This window comes from Pinus tabuliformis, chromosome 1_2 (assembly GCF_031772625.1).
Source record: "Pinus tabuliformis cultivar Carrire ecotype Pingquan chromosome 1_2, CPIR1, whole genome shotgun sequence".
NCBI classification, from domain to species: Eukaryota; Viridiplantae; Streptophyta; class Pinopsida; order Pinales; family Pinaceae; genus Pinus; species Pinus tabuliformis.
This window is the reverse complement of record NC_142298.1, coordinates 425,030,381-425,050,147: the sequence shown is the minus strand read 5'-3', so window position 1 is coordinate 425,050,147 and position 19,767 is coordinate 425,030,381. Positions and strand designations below refer to the sequence as shown.

General features: G+C 37.2%; 1 protein-coding gene across 1 annotated transcript in view; it reads left to right on the top strand.

Moving 5' to 3' along the window:
• The window catches only part of LOC149206164 (uncharacterized protein ycf45-like), a 330,357-nt gene extending 312,125 nt beyond the window's left edge, over positions 1–18,232 (top strand). Inside the window, exon 8 of the mRNA XM_089397614.1 lies at positions 17,786–18,232. Within this exon, the coding sequence (XP_089253740.1) occupies positions 17,786–17,863 (78 nt within the window). The 3' untranslated portion in view covers positions 17,864–18,232. The remainder of the gene's footprint in view (positions 1–17,785) is intronic.
• The last annotated feature ends 1,535 nt before the right edge of the window (positions 18,233–19,767 follow it).

Sequence of the window (19,767 nt, the reverse complement as noted above, 5' to 3'; positions counted from 1 at the left end):
TACTTTATTTTGGACACCTTGTGCTGCCCATTGTATTGATTTGATGTTAGAGGACATAGGGAAAATTCCCTTTGTCAAAGAGACTGTTGACTCATCAAAAAGCATCACAAAATTTATTTACAATCACACATCTGTGCTTAGCTTGATGAGAAAATGCACCAACAACAAAGAGTTGGTGCGCCCTGCCATTACATGGTTTGCGACGAGTTTCATATCTCTTCAATCCCTCTTGAAATCTATGTGGGATTTGAAGAGAATGTTTCTTTCAGAGGAGTGGCGTTCTTCGCCAATGAGCCGCAAACCAGAAGGAGAGGCCGTGTGCAGACTTGTTTCATACCAAGAAGACTTCTGGGCGGGAGTGCAGGAGGTGTGCGCTGTCACTGAACCTTTGGTAAAGGTTCTTCGGTTGGTAGATGGTGAGAAGCCCGCAATGGGCTATTTGTATGAAGCCATGGACAGGGCCAAAGAAGCCATTCGGTCCTACTATGATGACAAGGGAGATGATGGGTTCCAGAGACAACTCCTTCTATGGAACGTCATTGATGAGCGATGGAACAACACACTCCATCGTCCCATTCATGCTGCTGGGCTTTTCCTGAACCCTACATTTTCTTATGCATGTGGGTTTGATTTTGATGCTGAGATCATGGATGGATTATTAACCTGTGTCCAGAAGATGGTGAGATCTCCAGAACAACTTATAGAGATCTCTAAACAAATTGAGACGTATAAGATGTCAGGTGGCACATTTGGCTTTGAGATGGCTATCATTGATAGGACGATCAAAATGCCAGGTATTTTTTAGTTTGTAACTTTGTACTTTGTAACTTTGTTTCAAATTTCATTGTCTCTTCAAATTCCATTTTTTTCTTATGTTTATTTAAAATTTTATTTGTAATTTTGTTGTAGACGCATGGTGGAAGATGTATGGTGGCAGAGTACCCCTTTTGCAAAAGCTTGCCGTACGCATCCTCAGCCAAACATGCAGCTCCTCGGGATGTGAGCGCAATTGGAGTGTATTTGAAAAAATACACAACAAGAAGCGCAATAGGTTAACAACTTAACACTTAAACATTTAAAATATTGCAAATTTCCAAATAAATTTTTGAATTCATTAAACAATATTTTTTTTATAATATTAATTATTAATTATTATTTCATGAACTTTGTACAGGTTGGAGTCCCGTAGACTTAATGACATGGTCTATGTCTACTACAATCTTCGATTGTGGGTGAGGCAACTAGACAAGACACCTGATATGGATGCCATCTCATTGGATGGGATTGACACCACTGCTGAATGGAGGGTTGAGACCGAGAGGCCTCTCATGGATCCCACTGAGGATTGGTTAGTGCAGGATGAGGGGGAGGAGGAGGGGGAGGAGGAGGAGGAGGAGGAGCAGGAGCAGGAGCAGGAGGAGGAGGAGTTGGAGGAGCAGGAGGAGGAGGTGACACCGCCTACCCGGGCTACCACTACCACCAGTAGAGGACGTGGTCTCCGTCTACCTACAGTAGCTGCTACTTCTACAGCTACTTCTTCAGCTTCTAAAGCACGTCAGACTCCACTGCCATTTCCACCACCGCAGGCACCAACATCTTCATCTAGGGGGAAAGGGAAAGCAGTGACATTTTCTCGCAAGAGGGGCAGAGGAAATCAATAGGATTAGAGTCTTAGACTTTCATTTTATTGTATATGACATTATGACATGATGAGATACATTATCATATTTTTTGTTGATATTTTGAGGCTGAGTTGGGACTCAGGACTTACTATTCAGGACATGATTCAATGTTATGTGTGATTTTAGCGCTAGAAATGATATTAAACATCTTATATATTAGTTTTTTTAATCATATTTATGTGTCAATGTATTTATTTTATGTTGTAGATGGTTTAGATATTAAAAAAATTGAAAAAAAATGAAAAAAAATGAATATTTTTGTGCCAAACGATTTTTTCCCGATTTTTTTCCGATTTTTTCCCGATTTTAACAATTTTTTCCGCTTTTTTCCCGGCGCCGATTAAATCCCGATCGCGCTTTTAACAACATTGATATTTCCAAGAATCAGTGGTGCAATATCATCTAAAGAAGCATGGGATATCTTAAAGAACACATATGAAGGTGTTGTTGTAGCTAAACTGCAAACATTAAGGAGGAATTTTGAAAATGCCCATATGCAAAGAAATGAATCCATTCATGATCACATCACAAAAATGCAAGATCTTTTTAATCAAATGAGGTCATTAGGTGAAGATGTTCTAGAAAGAAGGCTAATTGAAAAGATTTTAAGAAGTGTCCAGCCTAAGTTTCAGCTGGTCACTACCAGCATTATGGTCTCCAAAGATTTAAATACCATGAAAATTGATGAATTAAGTGGATTCTTGTTACCTGTTGAAAAGAATCAACCATCTAAGCAAGTAGAACATGCCTTTTCTACAAAGCATAGAGGAAGAGGAAGGAGCAGAGGTCAATATCATAATCAAAATCAAAACAGAAATCAGCAAAATTCACAAGGAAATGCATCTCCTTCAAGAGGTAGAGGAAGGAATCCCAGTCAGTTTAGAGGAAGAGGCAGAGATGGATCTCATGGAAGAGGACAAGGAAGAGATGGAGGCAGAAATGGAGGAAGAGGTGGAGGACCACAGTGTTATTATTGCCAAAAGTTTGGCCATCTTGAAAGAGATTGTTATGCAAAAATGTGAGATATGGAGCAAAAAGGTGCTAATACAATTGTTGAAGAAACTAGGAATGAGAAGTTATTCATCTCAATTTTGATGGCACATAGTGAAGAAAGTGAAGCATGGTATATTGATTCGGGGTGTTCAACTCATATGACATCTCAAGAGGAGTTGTTTACCAAACTTAATGAGAATTATTCTGGAAAAATCATATTTGGTGATGATAGTGTTTCTGAAGTGAAAGGGAAAGGCACAGTTGCAATACCAACATTATATGGAAAGAAGAATTTAATTTAGGACACTTTGTTGACACCAGCATTGAGAAAGAACCTACTTTCTGTAGGACAAATGATGGAGAAAAACTACAAGTTAGTGTTTGATAATAAAGAATGCTTAATCATGCATAAGTTGAATAAAAATGGAGTTGTAGCAAGAGGTGAAATTACTGAAGACGGAATTTTCAAGCTCTCCTTTGATTCGATTAATTCACAAAGTTTAAATACAACAAAAGAAGCAAATAGTAAGCTTTGGCATTATAGGATGGGACATCTAAATTTTCAAAGTTTCGTGTTGTTAAGAAAGAAGAACATGGTGAATGGTCTTCCTTATATCAAGTTGGATGCTGATGTATGTGAAGGGTGTATTTTTGGAAACAACACAGGGAAAGTTTTTCTGATAGAACATGGAAGGTTAGAGAACGTCTAGTGTTGGTGCATTCAGATTTGTGTGGTCCAATGGAGACTGTGTCTTTTGGAAAGGCACGCTATTTTCTCACTTTCATTGATGATTATTTTAAGACATGGGTGTATTTTCTACAAGAGAAGTCTGAAGTGTTTTCTCATTTTCTTGAGTTTAAGGCTTTAGTTGAAAACCAAAGTGGTCTACAAATCCTCTCCCTAAGAACAGATAATGGGGGAGAATACAAGTCAAATGAGTTTTGAATTATTGCAGGAAGAATGGAATAACGCGAGAGTTTACTAATCCATACTCTCCTCAACAAAATGATGTTGCAGAGAGGAAGAATAGGACCATAGTTGAAATGGCTAGGAGCATGTTAAAAACTAAGTCACTTGGAAATGAGTTTTGGACTGAAGCAGTACACACAACTGTATACACTCTTAACCGATGTCCTACAAATTCAAGGTTGAATTTGACTCTAGAAGAAGCATGGTCAGGATAAAAAACAAGTGTTGCACATATGAAAGTTTTTGGTTGTACTGCATATGCACATGTTCCTAAGGAAAAGACGAAGAAATTGGATGACAAGAGTGTGAAGTGTATCTTTATTGGATATAGTACTAAAACAAGAAGTTACAGGTTGTTTGATCCAAAGGCAAGGAAGGTGATAATAAGCAAAGATGTTGTGTTTGATTAGCAGGGAATCTATAAGCCACATTGGGTACAATTTGAATTGAGGAAAGATGTTGTGAATATTGGTGATGAATCAAATTCCAAGTCACTAAAGATAGATGAAGTTAAGAAGAAGCCTAAGTGGCTTGAAAGGGGTCATTCAGAAAGCAATATGTTGGATAGAAATTTTGAAAGAAGGGTTACTAGATCTCAAAGTTTTCTTGTGAATTATGCACTTATGGGACAGGTAATGAAAATTAATGAACCACAGGATTATGCAAAAGCATCAAGAAAGAAAGAATGGAATGAAGCTATGGAAGAAAAATTGAATGCCTTGGTGAAAAATGATACATGGGACTTGGTCAAATTACCAAAGGGAAAAGATGTAATTGGAACTAAGTGGGTTTATAAAACAAAGTATAAATCAGATGGCACAATTGATAAGTATAAGGCTCGTTTAGTTGCAAAGGGATATGTACAGAAAGAAGGAATTGATTATACTGAGACATTTTCTCCAGTGGCAAAGTTGGAACTTGGATACAATCAGGATGGTTCTTGCATTAACTGCACAATACAAGTGGCCAAATTTTCAAATGGATGTTAAATCAGCTTTTCTAAATGGTTATGTGGATGAAGAAATTTATGTGGAGCAGCTTGAAGGTTTTGAAGTGCCAGGAAAAGAAGATTATGTTTATAAGTTGAAGAAGGCCTTATATGGTCTTAAGAAAGCGCTAAGGGTAGGGTATTCAAGAATTGATAAGTACTTTCAGGATCATGGCTTAGTTGAAAGTTTATCTGAGCCCAATCTCTATATCTTTCAGTCAGGACAAGACATTTTGATATTTGTCTTATATGTTGATGATTTGATCTACAAGGGGAACAATACAGAACTATTTCAAAAGTTTAAGTCACATATGATTGTTGATTTTGAGATGACAGATCTTGGTCAGTTGCATTATTTCTTGGGTATCGAAGTTTGGCAAAAGGAAGATCGTATTTTCATGTCACAAGCCAAGTATACTTGGGACATTTTGAAGAAGTTCAGAATGTTGAGTTGCAAGCCAGCAGCAACTCCTTTGGAAGTTGGGTTGAAGTTATACGGACATGATGACTCCAATTCAGTTGATGTTACTTTGTATCGTCAATTGGTTGGAAGTTTGATCTACTTAACTACAACTCAACCAGATATTTCTTTTGCAATCAGTATGGTATCAAGATTTATGGCAGAACCCAAGGAATTGCATTGGAAAGCAGCAAAGAGGATTTTAAGATATTTGCGTGGAACAATTGGTTATGGTTTGGTATATAGGTCTACAGAATATTTCAGGTTGATTGGTTATGCAGATTCAAATTGGGCTGGATGTATGGATGACAGGAAATCAACTTCAGGATATTCATTCAGAATGCGTTCAGCGGCAGTTGCTTGGAGTACTAATAAGAAACCTACAGTGTCTCTCTCGACAGCTGAAGTAATGTATAATGCGGCAACAATAGCAGCATATGAAGCAGTTTGGTTAAGAAGAGTTCATGAGGATCTACATGAACAACAAGAGAAACCCACTCTGTTGACCAAGAATACAACAAGTGTTATTTAGATGACCAAGAATCCAGTTTTTCATAAGAAGACCAAACATATTGATATTCAGTATCATTTTGTTCAGGATCAGGTTCAGCAAGGAGCGATCGAGATTGAGTACTGCAGAACAAATGAACAAGTAGCTTATATATTCACCAAAGCATTGTCTAAGGAAAAGTTCTGCAAATTCATAGATGATCTTGGAATATTTCCAAATGATCATTATGGGGGAGAAATGATGGAATAATGGATCATTTGTCAAATATTAAATAATTAAAGTTGTTGCTTTTAGTGAGACATTTATGGAGAAATTAGTGGAATGACAGACGAGAGATTTGTGGATGATTGTTGAGAGAATTGTGGAGTGATTTGAGGACTAATTAATTGAGAAATTTGTGGAGTTGACAAAATCCCGAGATCTCTCCTCATGTATAAATATATGCCTATGTTAATGAAATTTGATTGAATTGGTGTGTGAGAGGTGGTGTGTTATTGTTAAATATTTTATGCTCTATAATTTATTTTTAACTGTGTTGTGCTTTCTTTCAGGGGGTCATTGGACAACGTGTTTGTGGAGTTTGGTTCAACTATCTTGTGCCAGGATTTGATGTAAAACCTCTCCCCTACATCCGAGAAAATTTCCTATACCATTCCTATTGCAGATTGAGGAGAAATAAGGAGAGTTTGCAACAGATAGAGCCACTGGGGACGCAGTCTCTACTGAGGAGGGCGTAGTACCAATTTTGGGTAATTCCCGAAGGTCGGAATTAGCCCAAAACATTTATGCCTTTTGTCGGTCAGGTGTCAAGGAGTTGGCTCCTAATTTTGCAAAACGTTTGGGGAAGTTTTGGTGCCCCAAATCGCAGAATTATTTGGCAGCCAGTGGGGAGGAGAGAGCTGAAATTTTGTGTCTCAAATGGTCGTTATAATTTGCCAAAACCCTTTGTTGGTTTTTCCGGATTTTTGACAAGGATCTCAAAAATAATTTGGCAGAATTTTCTAGGCAGATTTGAGGGGTCAAACAAAGGTCCCAACTCAGCCAGGAGTGTACTTCTTCAAGGGCCAGGGCAATCATTTGTTGGGGAGCTTCCTGCATCGTTTGGGCAGCTGATATTCATCCACCTAGGGCTTGTAGCTTGCTCTAAGCAAGCCCAGGTGCACTCACTCCAATCTATTTTGTACTCCTTCAGCTATATAATAAAATTGGCCCATTTTGGCGTGTTTCTGACTCATTTTGGTTCTCTGATATGTGTACATTTCTATTGTGTTGAATTTGTTGCATTTGCTTGATTATCACTGTTAATTTTCCATTAGGAACATTACATAAACTTGAGTGGCATAACTCCTCACATGCTAATGGGGATGTCATTGTTGTGCTGATCTGCGGTGGCTCTTGTGCCGAATACATCAATGGAAGAGCATCATCTCGATACAATGCCCTGCCTGGTGGCATACCAATGTTGTCCCATCTGAATGACTCCTGCCAGAACATGTTGATCATCCTACAATCCCATACACAAACAATGTGTCAGGACATCTCTTGGAGTATGCTCATTCGCTTGTCAAACCAACTAGCCACTAGTGTTGACCGAAATTCCATGAAGTAATGTGTGCGTTCAGTCACTGGGTCAACCATTCCACCATAGTCACCCTGCACCTCCGGTACATGATGGAAAGCCCCACCTGGATCCCAATGCCAACCTAGGCTTCCAATATCCACTCCACTCATGTCAATTGAACCTGGATCCCAGATGGATGTACCCTCGTCCAAAATATACCTGTCTCCACGTCCCATGGATGCATAATCAGAACCCTCTGGGACATACCTCTCTGCAAGTGTCTGTTCATCTAGGTGTGTAAGAATCTAACCAGATTAAATTCTTTAAGTGTAATTCACACAAGAATTTATCAATATAATTCACTCATACATACCTGCATTTTGTGTCTGGAGTTGATCCTCAGTTGTTGTAGCTCCAATTTTCTCTCGCTATCACAATGATCGAAACCTCCCTGCCAAACTAGGTACAGCCTTGGTACCCAGTTCCAAAATACTTCAGAATTTCAGTACTCTGGCCTCATGCCCAAAAGCATCAAGAACAATCAAGACTCAGTGACACTCACTCTATCTGTAACTCTTTGTTGGACAAATTTCCATTTCTGCACTTCCATTCCCCTAAGATTCTGGATCCCTTTCAGTTTCATCCCCTCCTTATATTTCTCTGGCCACCATCTTCCTCCCATCTCTGTGTCCCTGTTTCGGCTACGTGGAACTCCACATGAAATCAAATCTTATTTGATTTCATAGATCTTATTGAGTACGCAGCATACCTTTAAAACGGTAAACCTATGTAGGATTTGGTTTGATCAAGATTTATTTTAATAAATTAAATATTTATAATTTATTTAATTTATAATTTTAATTAAATTATATTATTATTTTATTTATTTTAATTAAATATAAATTGTAAATTAAAATTAAAATTTTCTTTTAATTAAGGATTTATCAGATATATGTATATAAGGTGGTATACATATCAAATATCTAACTTGATATACTCATTATATCTCGGTGAGATAGGAATTAATTTCGATAATCAATTCATTACCTTAATTTAGACATTTCCCTGTATTAGTCATTATATATATAGTGCGATACATGCGGGCCATGCATACGTAGATATCATATGGATGTCTTGTATGTATGCTAATATTCGTATTTTGTTTGTAAGTGTAGGTGGGCCATTACAAGGTGCTCCTTGTGCTCAAATATCACAGCAGGTTCCTCTATCAAATCACTTGTGCCCCTAACATCCCGACTGTCTGCCATGGGGGATGAACAATGCCCACAACTCAACCCCATACAAAGCTGCTCAACTTGCAACTTTGATTCTTGAAGGGCCATCTAAGTGCTCTTCAAGGACTCTTGGGTAGTCTCAAGCTCATAGGTAATCCTGTCAACTTCCTCCTCTTTTCCTTCTAGTGCATCATGGTATATCTCAACAAGCATGAGTAGGTGATCTCTATCTGAAAGAAGGTGAAGATAGTTAGATTTCATCTCTACCAATGCTTCTTGGAGTGTCAGAAAATATTCTAGTGAAGGCTTTCCTCCCAAACTATCATGTATCACAACATTTCTCCAACAATAATCTGCCACTAATGTCTATGTATCATCATAATGTCTCGTGGTTGTCATAATATGTTCGGTGCTTACCTTCAATTGGTTTTCCAAATTATGGGCACAAGTAAGCATATGAGCATTATCTTCTTCACAAAATAAATCATCTGATGGGTTTGAGTTCACACCACTGAGTACTTGTGCGTTATCAACTTTGCACACCTCTTGGGAATCATCATCAAATGTCGTAACCTCATGATTTTCCTCAATAATCTCGTTAAATGATGATAGGCATTCTAGATCATTTTTTTATTCTCCCTCATCCCAAACCCTTGTACCAACCTACTGGAGTGAGTTTGGACTAGCTTCATCTTCAACGGGTATGACTTCTCCCAATTCGTCCTAGGAGGTTTGATCATAAACCCTTCCTTCAATCGTTGTTTCTCCTACATTGACACCAGAGTTTTATTCAACAGTTGTGCTCTTTCTATCTTCATCATCTTCCAATCTGCAATTTCTTCTTTTTTTTGCTACCTCTAATGATACCCATGCTCCCACTTGCTCTATTATCTTTATGAAATTTCTATTATATTCTTCAAATTTTTTAAGGAATTCTGTGGAAAAAATTTCTTGATGGTTCGAAGACATTTTCTCCAAATAAACCCTTCAAACTGCAGCTTTGATACCACTGTAATATCACATATCTTAAATATGCTAGCACAACTTGCAAAAATATTAAATTTTCTCTTTTAGGAATTTTGACAAACACTTTGTGTGCAAGCTTTTCTTCGAACACTTTGTATGCAAAATAAATAAACATTTACAACATAAATATTTTAAGGCACAACCATACTTTATTAATTTGATCAAGATATTTACATGGAGAATATTAATCTAAGAACTTGTAATACAACTCTAGCAAATAACTCAATCGATGTGGCACTCCTATATTCAGCAACTCGGCCCTCCTATAATGATGAATTCAGCCCCAACAAATAAGCTCGACATCGGCAAATATTCTCGGCCCCAACAAATAAGATCTGCAACAAATAATCTTGGCCCCAACAAACAAAGATCTCTGGCAAATAATCTCAGTCCCAACAAATAAAGATCTCCAACAAATAATCTCAGTCCCAGCGAATAAAGATCTCTGTAAAATCATCGCGGCCCCTAGCAAATAATGATCTCCAACAAATAATCTCGCCCCTAGCAAATAAAGATCTCCGGCAAATAATCTCAGCCCTAGCAAATAAATTCGGCCCCAACAAATAAACTGGGCTCCAACAATAAACTCGACCCTAGTAGATAAATTTGTCCCCAACAAATAAACTGGGCTCTGGTAAATAAACTCGCTCAACAAATAAACTCAACCTCAACAAATAAATTTGACCTCTATAGAATATGAATTCGGCCCTCCAATCAACTCAACCTCAACCAATAATCATCAGCTCGGGAAAATGCCTTCAGCAACAATCTAATCTCCAACTCCGACAATAATAACCAATTCGTCCCATTGAAGAAATGTCTCCCAAATAACCTACAATTGAAGCACAAATGGAAAACCTATGTGATTTTCCCGCAATGCCAACTAGGGTGGCAATGATGTCCATCGAAATTGGTGAGTACCAGCTAGGGTGCCAATGATGTCCACCAAAACTAGTGTGAGAGTCTCCCTTAAAACCCTCAAGAGAAACTTGCCTGAGCACCTGATTAGTGAACAAAAAATAATCATAAACCATAATGAATGAGAAATGGCCTTTTCTCCCATTTTATAAGATTTTGCCAATCTTCTCCAATTTTCTAGAAATCTCCTTATATTATTTTATTAATAAGCCACTTGGTGCATTTTCCTCCTATTTTCCAAGTGACTTTTGCCCCTTTTTATTTACCCCTTAGGTAAAACTTTTTTTCTCCTTTTATTTAATAAGTGACTTTTTATTACTAACTAGAGTCATTTTTATCTCCAGAAAATTCTTAAACTGCCACCATGGTCACACCGCCCTCCCAAAGCCCCTTTTCATCATCTTGTCTTGTATATCTTTTCATCTCGATTCCAATGAGCTATTACACTAAGTTGTTTCTCCAAATAATCATCCCAAAACAACACCTTAAGTGTAATTAACTAAAATATGCTCATTAATAACTTCGTTTTACAGAAATTGTTAGAATGCAGTGGAACCAAGATCTAACTGTGCAGAACTGATCTTGATGATGAAAAATGGCAAGCGATCCCAGTCAACCCCCATAAAACTCCTCAAAACCCTTTGGCCCCACGAATAATGTAATCTTGCTCTTGTGACCTATCTGACAAGCTCTGGAAATCCCTCCTAATCTCACCCCAAGGCAATCCAAAAATTTGGGACATTACAGTTCATCATTCTAGTGACATTTTTTACAATTCCCCCATGGGGGTACAGAATTTGCATGAAGAAAGATGATAGAAGAATAGGGAGAGGAAAAGGGGCAAAATTGCCCTATTGGAGTTCTCAACTTGAAAATTTTGACCTGTGCCTTGTCCATTGGGCAATAGAGTCTTCATTTCCTGCTAGATACATCTTAGCAGGTAACAGGGACCATTTTCTTCCCTTTTCTATTATTATTTTTTAATTAATTCTTAGTCCTTTTTTTTTATAAACATTCAACTCTAGGACATTAGGGGTGGGCCTTTTATTGAAGTAGTACTCATTTTTTCTTTATTTTTCTTTTATCTTTACCTCCGAGCCATTTATTTTGGTTGATTTGATTGAGGTTTGCATGATTTTTTTTCTTTTCTTCATTCAAATTGTTAAGGTGATATTTGACAAGTGATTCATAAGTTGAACAATGTAAATGTGTATGGAAAAAATTGAAATGTAAAGGGAATTGTTGAAAGTCTTGTTACCCTCCACTTGTGGGTGATCTCATAAGAGAATTTTTCTCCTAGATTTGTCTTCAACGAGCAACCAGCAGCCCCGATAGCCACCAATGTAGCCGATATGTGTTGTTTTTCCACGATATTGGGGTTTAGGTTAGAATCTTAGAATCACTAATGCTACCAATCCAAGTATCACAACAAACTTTGCTCAATAGAACAATATACAACAGTAAATCTACTAGTGCACAAATATATACAACTTTTTTTTTCAAATTTATAGAACAACCCAACTTCATTATATTAATCAAACTATTAATAGAGTTGTCTATGGCTCCCGACCAAGGATAATGGCCCTCATACATCCGCTAGTACAATGATACAAGAACAAGATACATTGATGGTCTAGATGATGTAGTGCACAATCACAGCTGCTTTGTCGTATCCTGAACATAGTGTGGGTTCTTCGCTTCTGTTCCGCAACACTGCCTCTATCAATGCACCAACTCCTTTAGGCCATTGAACTGGGCTCTCCAATATGCCCTCTAGCTGATCATAAGTCCATCTACAACCAACACATAGGTTCTTCACGCTCACTAGTTGCTCATTCGTCCTTCAAGGCCACAACACTTTGAGTCTTCTTGCCCACTTCTGCTCCTCAGCTACTTAGGGACTTTTCCCTCTAATGTTTTCCTGCGTTGCTCCAATGAAGACAAACTTTGGGCAGGAGGGTTGCCACCTATCACTGCAAGACGTCCTTCTCCCACAATGAACTTGGGTTGTACAAAACTGCTCCTCTGGCTGATCAGACCTGAGCTTCTTCAATATACCACTTCTAGCAGCCCTAGTGTCCTTCCTAAGGTCTGCACTTAGGGCACACTTGGTCCATTCTCTCGCTGCCCTCCAACAGTCCACAAGTGTCCATTCTGGACCTCTACATCCACTAGAAAATCAACATCAACAAGAGAATAAACCTACCTATGTCTCCAACATACTGTTGGTTCTCTTGTTCGCAGGCTATGTGCCTCTTGAGGTCTGGTTAGAGCACACCGACTGCCCTAAACCACTTCTCCAATCACTGTATTCCCTTGTCCAAACTGACTGCTCCTTCGCTGTCCTTTTCTAGGCCTCTTCACACATTGTTTGGGCCTAAGGATCCTCCTTAAGACAGCCTACAATATGGTGATCTGCTACAGCAAAAGTTTCAGTCTTCTAGCACAAGTAAATACCCTTGTTTTTCCTGCACATCATCCTGTGCATCTGCGGCTTGCAGAGGAGACCTTGAACTAGGCCTCTCGGCCCTCAAACACACCTCCACACACAGTTGTAGCTATAGCTATCTCTGCGGCCCAAAACAGAAGTAAACCACATAAAATAGCACAGAAATACACCCACACATACCTTATAACGGCGGCCCTGTCTCTCCAAGAGATCCGCACCAAAACAGTCAAGACAATCCTTCCCAAACTCATCCTTCTAGGCTGCCTCAGTCTGCTGTTCTATTTCAGAGGTAATCCTTGAATTGATTGCACTTTGGATGTGCCCTAAATCTCCACACATTACCCTTTATTTATACACAAACATGTGGCTCCAACGAATTTTTCTTTGGGCATCCTTAAGCCCAAGCCGACCTGCCCAACTAGACAAATTAACCACCAACCACAAAAATTAATTTCTCCACTCTAGAGTTCCGATTTGACCCAACTCCTTTGGGTGCAAAACCCCAAGCTTTGGTTCCAAGCCCACAAAGCACTTTTGTGGCGCTCCAACCTCCAACCCCCAAACCCTAGGGCTTGGAGTACCTCCCAAGCTATCAAATCTCAACATATCTGCCAATTTATCTCCGCTCCCTGAGCCAATCATATGTCCCCTCACCCATTTGTCAACAGTGTATGTTTGAAGGTAGGCCATCCAATCCTAAAGGTATGTCTTACTTTGTGCAATTGGGTGCTTATGCCTATTTTTACTTGGGCACACCTGTGAGCCAAAATCAGCTTCAGAGGGAGGCCAAATTGATTTTGGTAGGTCGAACAGCTTCTAGGAGGTTAAAGGAGTCTTGCAGAAGTGAAGAAATAATTTTGCTGGAGCTTTGCCAATGTCAGGAAAGCAGTTGTAATATTTTTGCTGAAGAATTAATAATAAAACTCTCATCTGCTGAACTGGTTTCCCTTCGGGGTTTTTCGAAGGAAAATTGTCAAAAAACATTGGTCTTCATTATTTGTGTGTGCATATATTTCTCAGTTCTAGTAGTATTTATTTTTCAGTGAAATTACAGTTGTGTTTTGTTCAGTATTTGCCGTAAGTTAATTTTAGTTGACAAATAATCTGAAAAGATAGGAGAATAATAACCAGTAATTGCAACATTAAATCAAAATTTCACAGAGTAGATGAAGGAGATTACTGATTTTTTGTTGACTCCTTTCAACTGTATTTCTGGGACATGCACACTTGAGCCTAATGAGTGAAATATCACTGCAAACAAAGAAGAACTTGGTTTCTCTGCAACATATTTTGATGCTAAACCAATGCCCCACTTCACCTTGTTGTTAAACAACTTTTTCTAGAAGCTGAACTGTTTTACGAGTAGGCAAGGCATGCAAAAAGAGGTATTCACTGCTCAACCAAGGCAAATTATTGTGCTCTTAACAGAAATATACCCTTTCTTTTTATATGTGAACTCCATATCATCAAAATAGTTGTCCAGCAATCATTAACACTAAAATTTCATGCACTCTTCTCCACAGTTTATGTTACTCTTCTAGTTGGGAAGCTGACCCAAGGCAGCCAAGAGTGCTATATGAATGAAAAAGTTACAAGAAACGTCGGTCTCCCCATCCTTCTGTGGGAAACCAGCTTTATGTAAGACCTCTCCTCAATCTTAAAGAGCTGATTTTAGGCTTCTGAAACTCAAGTACTGCAGCCACAAATTCTGCCTTATCAGCTTGATCAACCATTCAGATTGTCACCAGCTTTCTTTTTAACAAGGAGCTTAGTACCTTCAAAATCGGTTTTGGATGTGGAAACTCCATTCCTTCCATGTTCTATCTTATCTTCCTCACAAACCCTACTTCGTTATCCTTCATCATCTCCTTTTAAACACTTATTGATATCAGTAATAAGCTGGACCGTGGAGCTCAAGGCCTTACCCAACAATGGTCACTGGGATATTAGGGGTGAACCCTAAAGCTATTTATTGATTAGTCTCCAGCATCATCTAACACACATAATTTACACGCATTGCATTATGTTGCTTTATGGGATCTTCGTAGAAGATGTGCTTTGTTGTTTAAAGGCGTTTATGAACACCACCATTCCTCTTGGTTACCTTCATCTCATTTTGAAACCCTAACAAGCAATAAATAGGACAAAAACAAGGGCATATGGCTTGGACACATGCATTCACTCGTAAACAAAAACCCTCACAGAGCTCACCTAAATTTTTCACTTGAGGCAAACAATCTCCTAAAGCAAAAAGCTACCAAAGTTGTGTCTTCTTAATTTACATTTTGAACGCCTCACAAATAATTAAGTTTAGGTAATTTCACAAGGTCCTTTTATAGTGCTTATATAGGAAACCTATTTGTCATTGAGCATGTTCAGGGAAAATTGCATCTCAATACTAATTGATAAGTTAATTGCCTATGGTTAAATATATTTAGAGTTGGATTATGGAAGAAAATGATTCCAAGAGAAGTAATTATTTATCCCAGTTTTATGTCATAATTGTAATGCAAAAATATATTATGGTGAGAATTGTTTTTTCTAGATTTCAATCTTAATAGATTAAAGTGAAATTATATTTCTCACTTAATTTTCCCTATTTATTTATTATGAATCCCTTCTGAATCCTCACAAATAATTAAGTTTAGGTAATTTCACGAGGTCCTTCTATATTGCTTGGATGGGAAACCTCATTTTCTGTGGAGCATTGTATTCAGGGAAAATTGTATCTCAACTAGAGAAGCTAATTGCATGTGCTAAAATTTATGTTAGTATGTAGAGTTGGATCTTGGAAGAAAATGGTGCCATGAGAAGTAAATAAAAATGGATATGAAAAATTGACTCAGAAGCAATGTTGCACGACTCATACTCGTATAAGATTCGTCACATTACTGACTTGTCGACTCGTATAAGACTTGGGAATGACCTGTATAAGACTCGTCAAAATACAAAAAAACGTTAAAATATGGTAATTTTAAACACAAAAAAGAAACTAATGACAATTCCAATTGTTATAAGTTATAAAAACCACAATATATGCAATAATTCATAACATCATCTCATATCCTTAAAAGTACAACATAACATATTCGATTTTTGTAAGCAAAACATTTAGATACTGAATAAGAAAAGGACTCATGATTCCATAATTAAAATAAAAAATGTCAGCAAATTCAAAATTCAAATACATGCGTCATAAATGATAAATGATTGTCTCATAACAATCTTTCCAGCATTTAGGATCACTGGCCATCTAAAAACCAACAAACAAATCAATGTGAAAAGTGCCCAAAAGGCTTTTGGAACACTCAAAATTGTTAGTATACAAAACCCAAAAAACACCAAGTGAAATGATAGAATGAAAGATATCAATTTCTACACTATGCAACTAAGGAAAATCCAAGGTAACTTAACTTTTTCATAGCTGATTTTATTGTTGTTAGGACAACAGCTAATTTAACCTTCAAATACTAGATTTAGCAATGAAAATCTTCAAAATCAAACCACGAGATCTTGCAGAGAATTTTATGTGCAAGAAAAGAAGGAAATATCTTGGAGAAATCTTCAAAGGATTGGAGGTGAAACTTGGTGCAAGGTGGGAATGAGCTTCTTTTGTATTTGAAGATGGGTACTTCAACTGAGTAGGATCCCAAGTCTTCAAATTTTGAGGCACCTGCTATTCCTTAAGATCTTTGTCAAGAAAAAATATTAGTAGATAGGTGACCCCTACACATGAAACCTTGAAAATAAGTCAGCCAACTGAGATGAACATATAATTTAGGATTTTGAAGTATAAGAAAAAAGAAATAGACTAATCAAATAATGAAATTTGAAGAGTCTATTCTTACTAGGTGACAACACCCCTTCAAAAGCCTATTACAACAATAATAAAGCATTTTATTCCCTCCATTTTCCCCTTCTCTCCACCTCATTTCCAAAAAAGAAAAAGAAAAAATAAATCAAAAAATAAAATAAAAATTGCCTTGAGGGTTGACAGGTCTTATAAGGTTTCGATGTGGGTCTTGTGGCAAACCCGCGAGTCTTATACGAGTAGAAGGGTTTAATAAAATACCCGCCGAGTCCGGATCTTAAGCGCGGGTTCTATGTGAGTGACCCGACTCGCTATAGAACCCGCCAAGACCTGCGGGTACTCGTGGGTCTTATACAGGTGGTGCTTCACTGCTCAGAGGGCATAACTATTCAATGTCATGATTATAAGGTAAAAATATATAATTTTTCGTATTTATTTATTATGAACCCCTTCTTTAGTCTTAGCCATTCGATCATGTCTATTGATAGAAGAGACTGCACATTTTCACCAAGAATCTTTCTCTGTTTTTTAACCTGTTCACTACTTAGGCTTTCTATGATATAGGAGCCATGTTTTTTTAACATGTTCACTACTTAGGCTTTCTATGATATAGGAGCCACAAATATATATTATCCAGTTGTATTAATATAAGCCAATATGAAGCAAGAGAAAAGAAAATGAAAATATCAGAAAAAATATACTAAATAAAATTATAATAAAAATTGAAAGTTAGGTTTTCCTTCTGAAATAAATGGTAAAAACACAACAACAACAACAAAAATACTATGCTAAATTATAATTAATTAATAAAAAATTGGATGTCTTTTATGATTTAGTTAAAGACAAATTGAATCAACGGATTTAGAATTTGTTGAATTTCCTGGACATGTAGAAGTCATTGTTATTTTATGAATTATACGTGAGGATTTTTCATGTTTCATCTAATTATATTAGATTAAGTTACTCAATGTGGTATTTGTTATGGGAAAGACAAATTGAATCAACGGATTCAAAATTTGTTGAATTTTTTTGGACATGTAGAAGTCATTGTTATTTTATGAATTATACGTGATTATTTTTCATGTTTCATCTAATTATATTAGATTCAGTTACTCAATGTGGTATTTGTTATGGGCATCGTTGGCTTGACTCTAATCAATTTTTCCATGTCAAACCTATAGGTTCGAACTAGAGATGAAAATTTGAAATTAGTTATTGAAAGATGGAAAACCTATGAAGGGAGCAAGGGTCGGTGGTGACTTGTGGACAACACTAGATGTGCATGTGAATCACTGAACAAAAGGGAATTGGTAAGTATAAAGCATTATATGTACGTGGAAATAATAACCCATATATGCAACTTACCATTTAAATATGTTCATTTGAATATGTAACTTTTTTTCCCTTTTCATTATATCATGATTTTACACTGATTCAAATGTATATTCCTCAAACCATTCCTTTGAATGAGTGGGTGCTGATTGCCCCCCATCCTCGCTTAAAAAAAAAACTTGGTGGTGTTGACTGTTTCCACCTCCTCCCTTGCACCCTTTAACAACAACAGTGAAGACTATTCTATATGAATATGGTCATAAAAAAATGTAAATCTATGTGATATCCTTTGCATGGTGGTGGGATATTTCGCAATGTTCTTCCTCATTATTTATGGCTGTTGCACAATCATGTTACTAGATATTGATCTACGATTGAGGAGTTGTATGCAATTATTTGCATGTCTTAATACACATAGTCCTATTTGAATTGCCTGTTCTGTGATTTACATGGAAAGAAAAATAGTTTTAAGGGATCTTGTCATTTGCATTAATTGAATGTATTCAGTGTCATTCACTCTTAGAGTCGTAAAGTGATGTTTAAGTTATTAAACAATCATTCGATACGTGCCAAGCGGTATTACGTGTTTATGTTGTTTTAGGATTTGAATATCATTTTAAATTCTGCAAAAAAATGTTTGTAGCAAAAAATTTGGATTTTTCATGGTCAATTTATTTCAGATATTGTTCTTTCAGAGTGGGAAGGGATGAAGTGGAGTAGGGAGACCAAGTAAGATTCCATATTTTTTAATAAGGCATATGAGAGAATTGTTCGGAGTTTTATTTTGGATATGTTTTAATCATTAGGATTTGGTTCCACCTTCATAAGAATGGTGTTCAAGTTGTTCACAATTACTTATTTTGTTGCAATTAATGGAATTATTACCTTGCATATCAGTACGAGTATAATATAAAAATATGCAGCATTTATCATCACTATTGTAAGCCCAAGGCCACAAGTCAAAAGCAATGTAAAAACCATGTGAGGCTCAATATTAGGTACCCTAGACCTATGTCATGTCTTTTGAGTTTGTATCTTGTTGTCTTGGTCAGACCATGGTTGGTCCCTTGAAGTTTCACTTTAGGTTACTTTTGTCCTGTATAGGATTGGAGATTAAGTGAGCTTTCTTGAGGACTCATGGTTTTATGGGGCCCTACATTTGTAGGGGTGATCATTGGCGTATGGGTTAGTCTAGCCCGCGTCGAGGTGCACCTATGTCATTCCACATGATTATGATCTATAAAGTCTATAGGTGGCCTTGGCTTTGGTGAAGTATTCCTCAAACATCTCTCAAAGCATGGCATTATCCTTTCACAACTTGTCACATTTCTCAATGCAGTTCATGGTTCCCAATGCAAAGTGGTCCTAGTGGTAAAACATTTAACTTGGTCTCAAAATGTGTAATTTGAAGAGAGGAATACATTCCATGCCAAGTTTTTCCAATAAGAGAAAATAGTGGCTAGTTATAGGTTGTTCAAGATTGGTCAAGATGTCAAAACAGGTTTCCAGGTGAAGAACATAGGCAAATCTTAATAGAATTTGACATGTAATATGTCAAAATTGTTCTACAGAATGAGAGAAACAAAACCCATGCCTCGATTTCCCCCAATTCCCATTTGTGTTAGAGGCTCAACATAGGGCATAATGACATGTCATGTAGGTGATGATGTGGCAACACCATGCAGGATATGAATATTCTGAGAGAGACCCAATTCAAATCTAGGCTAGTTTCAGCACACCCAAGTGTTGAAATTGTCATCAACTAAAGGGCATTGAAAATCCAACTTCCATGTAGCTAAGTCGAATTACTAAAGGGAAAGTCAAGTAAAAG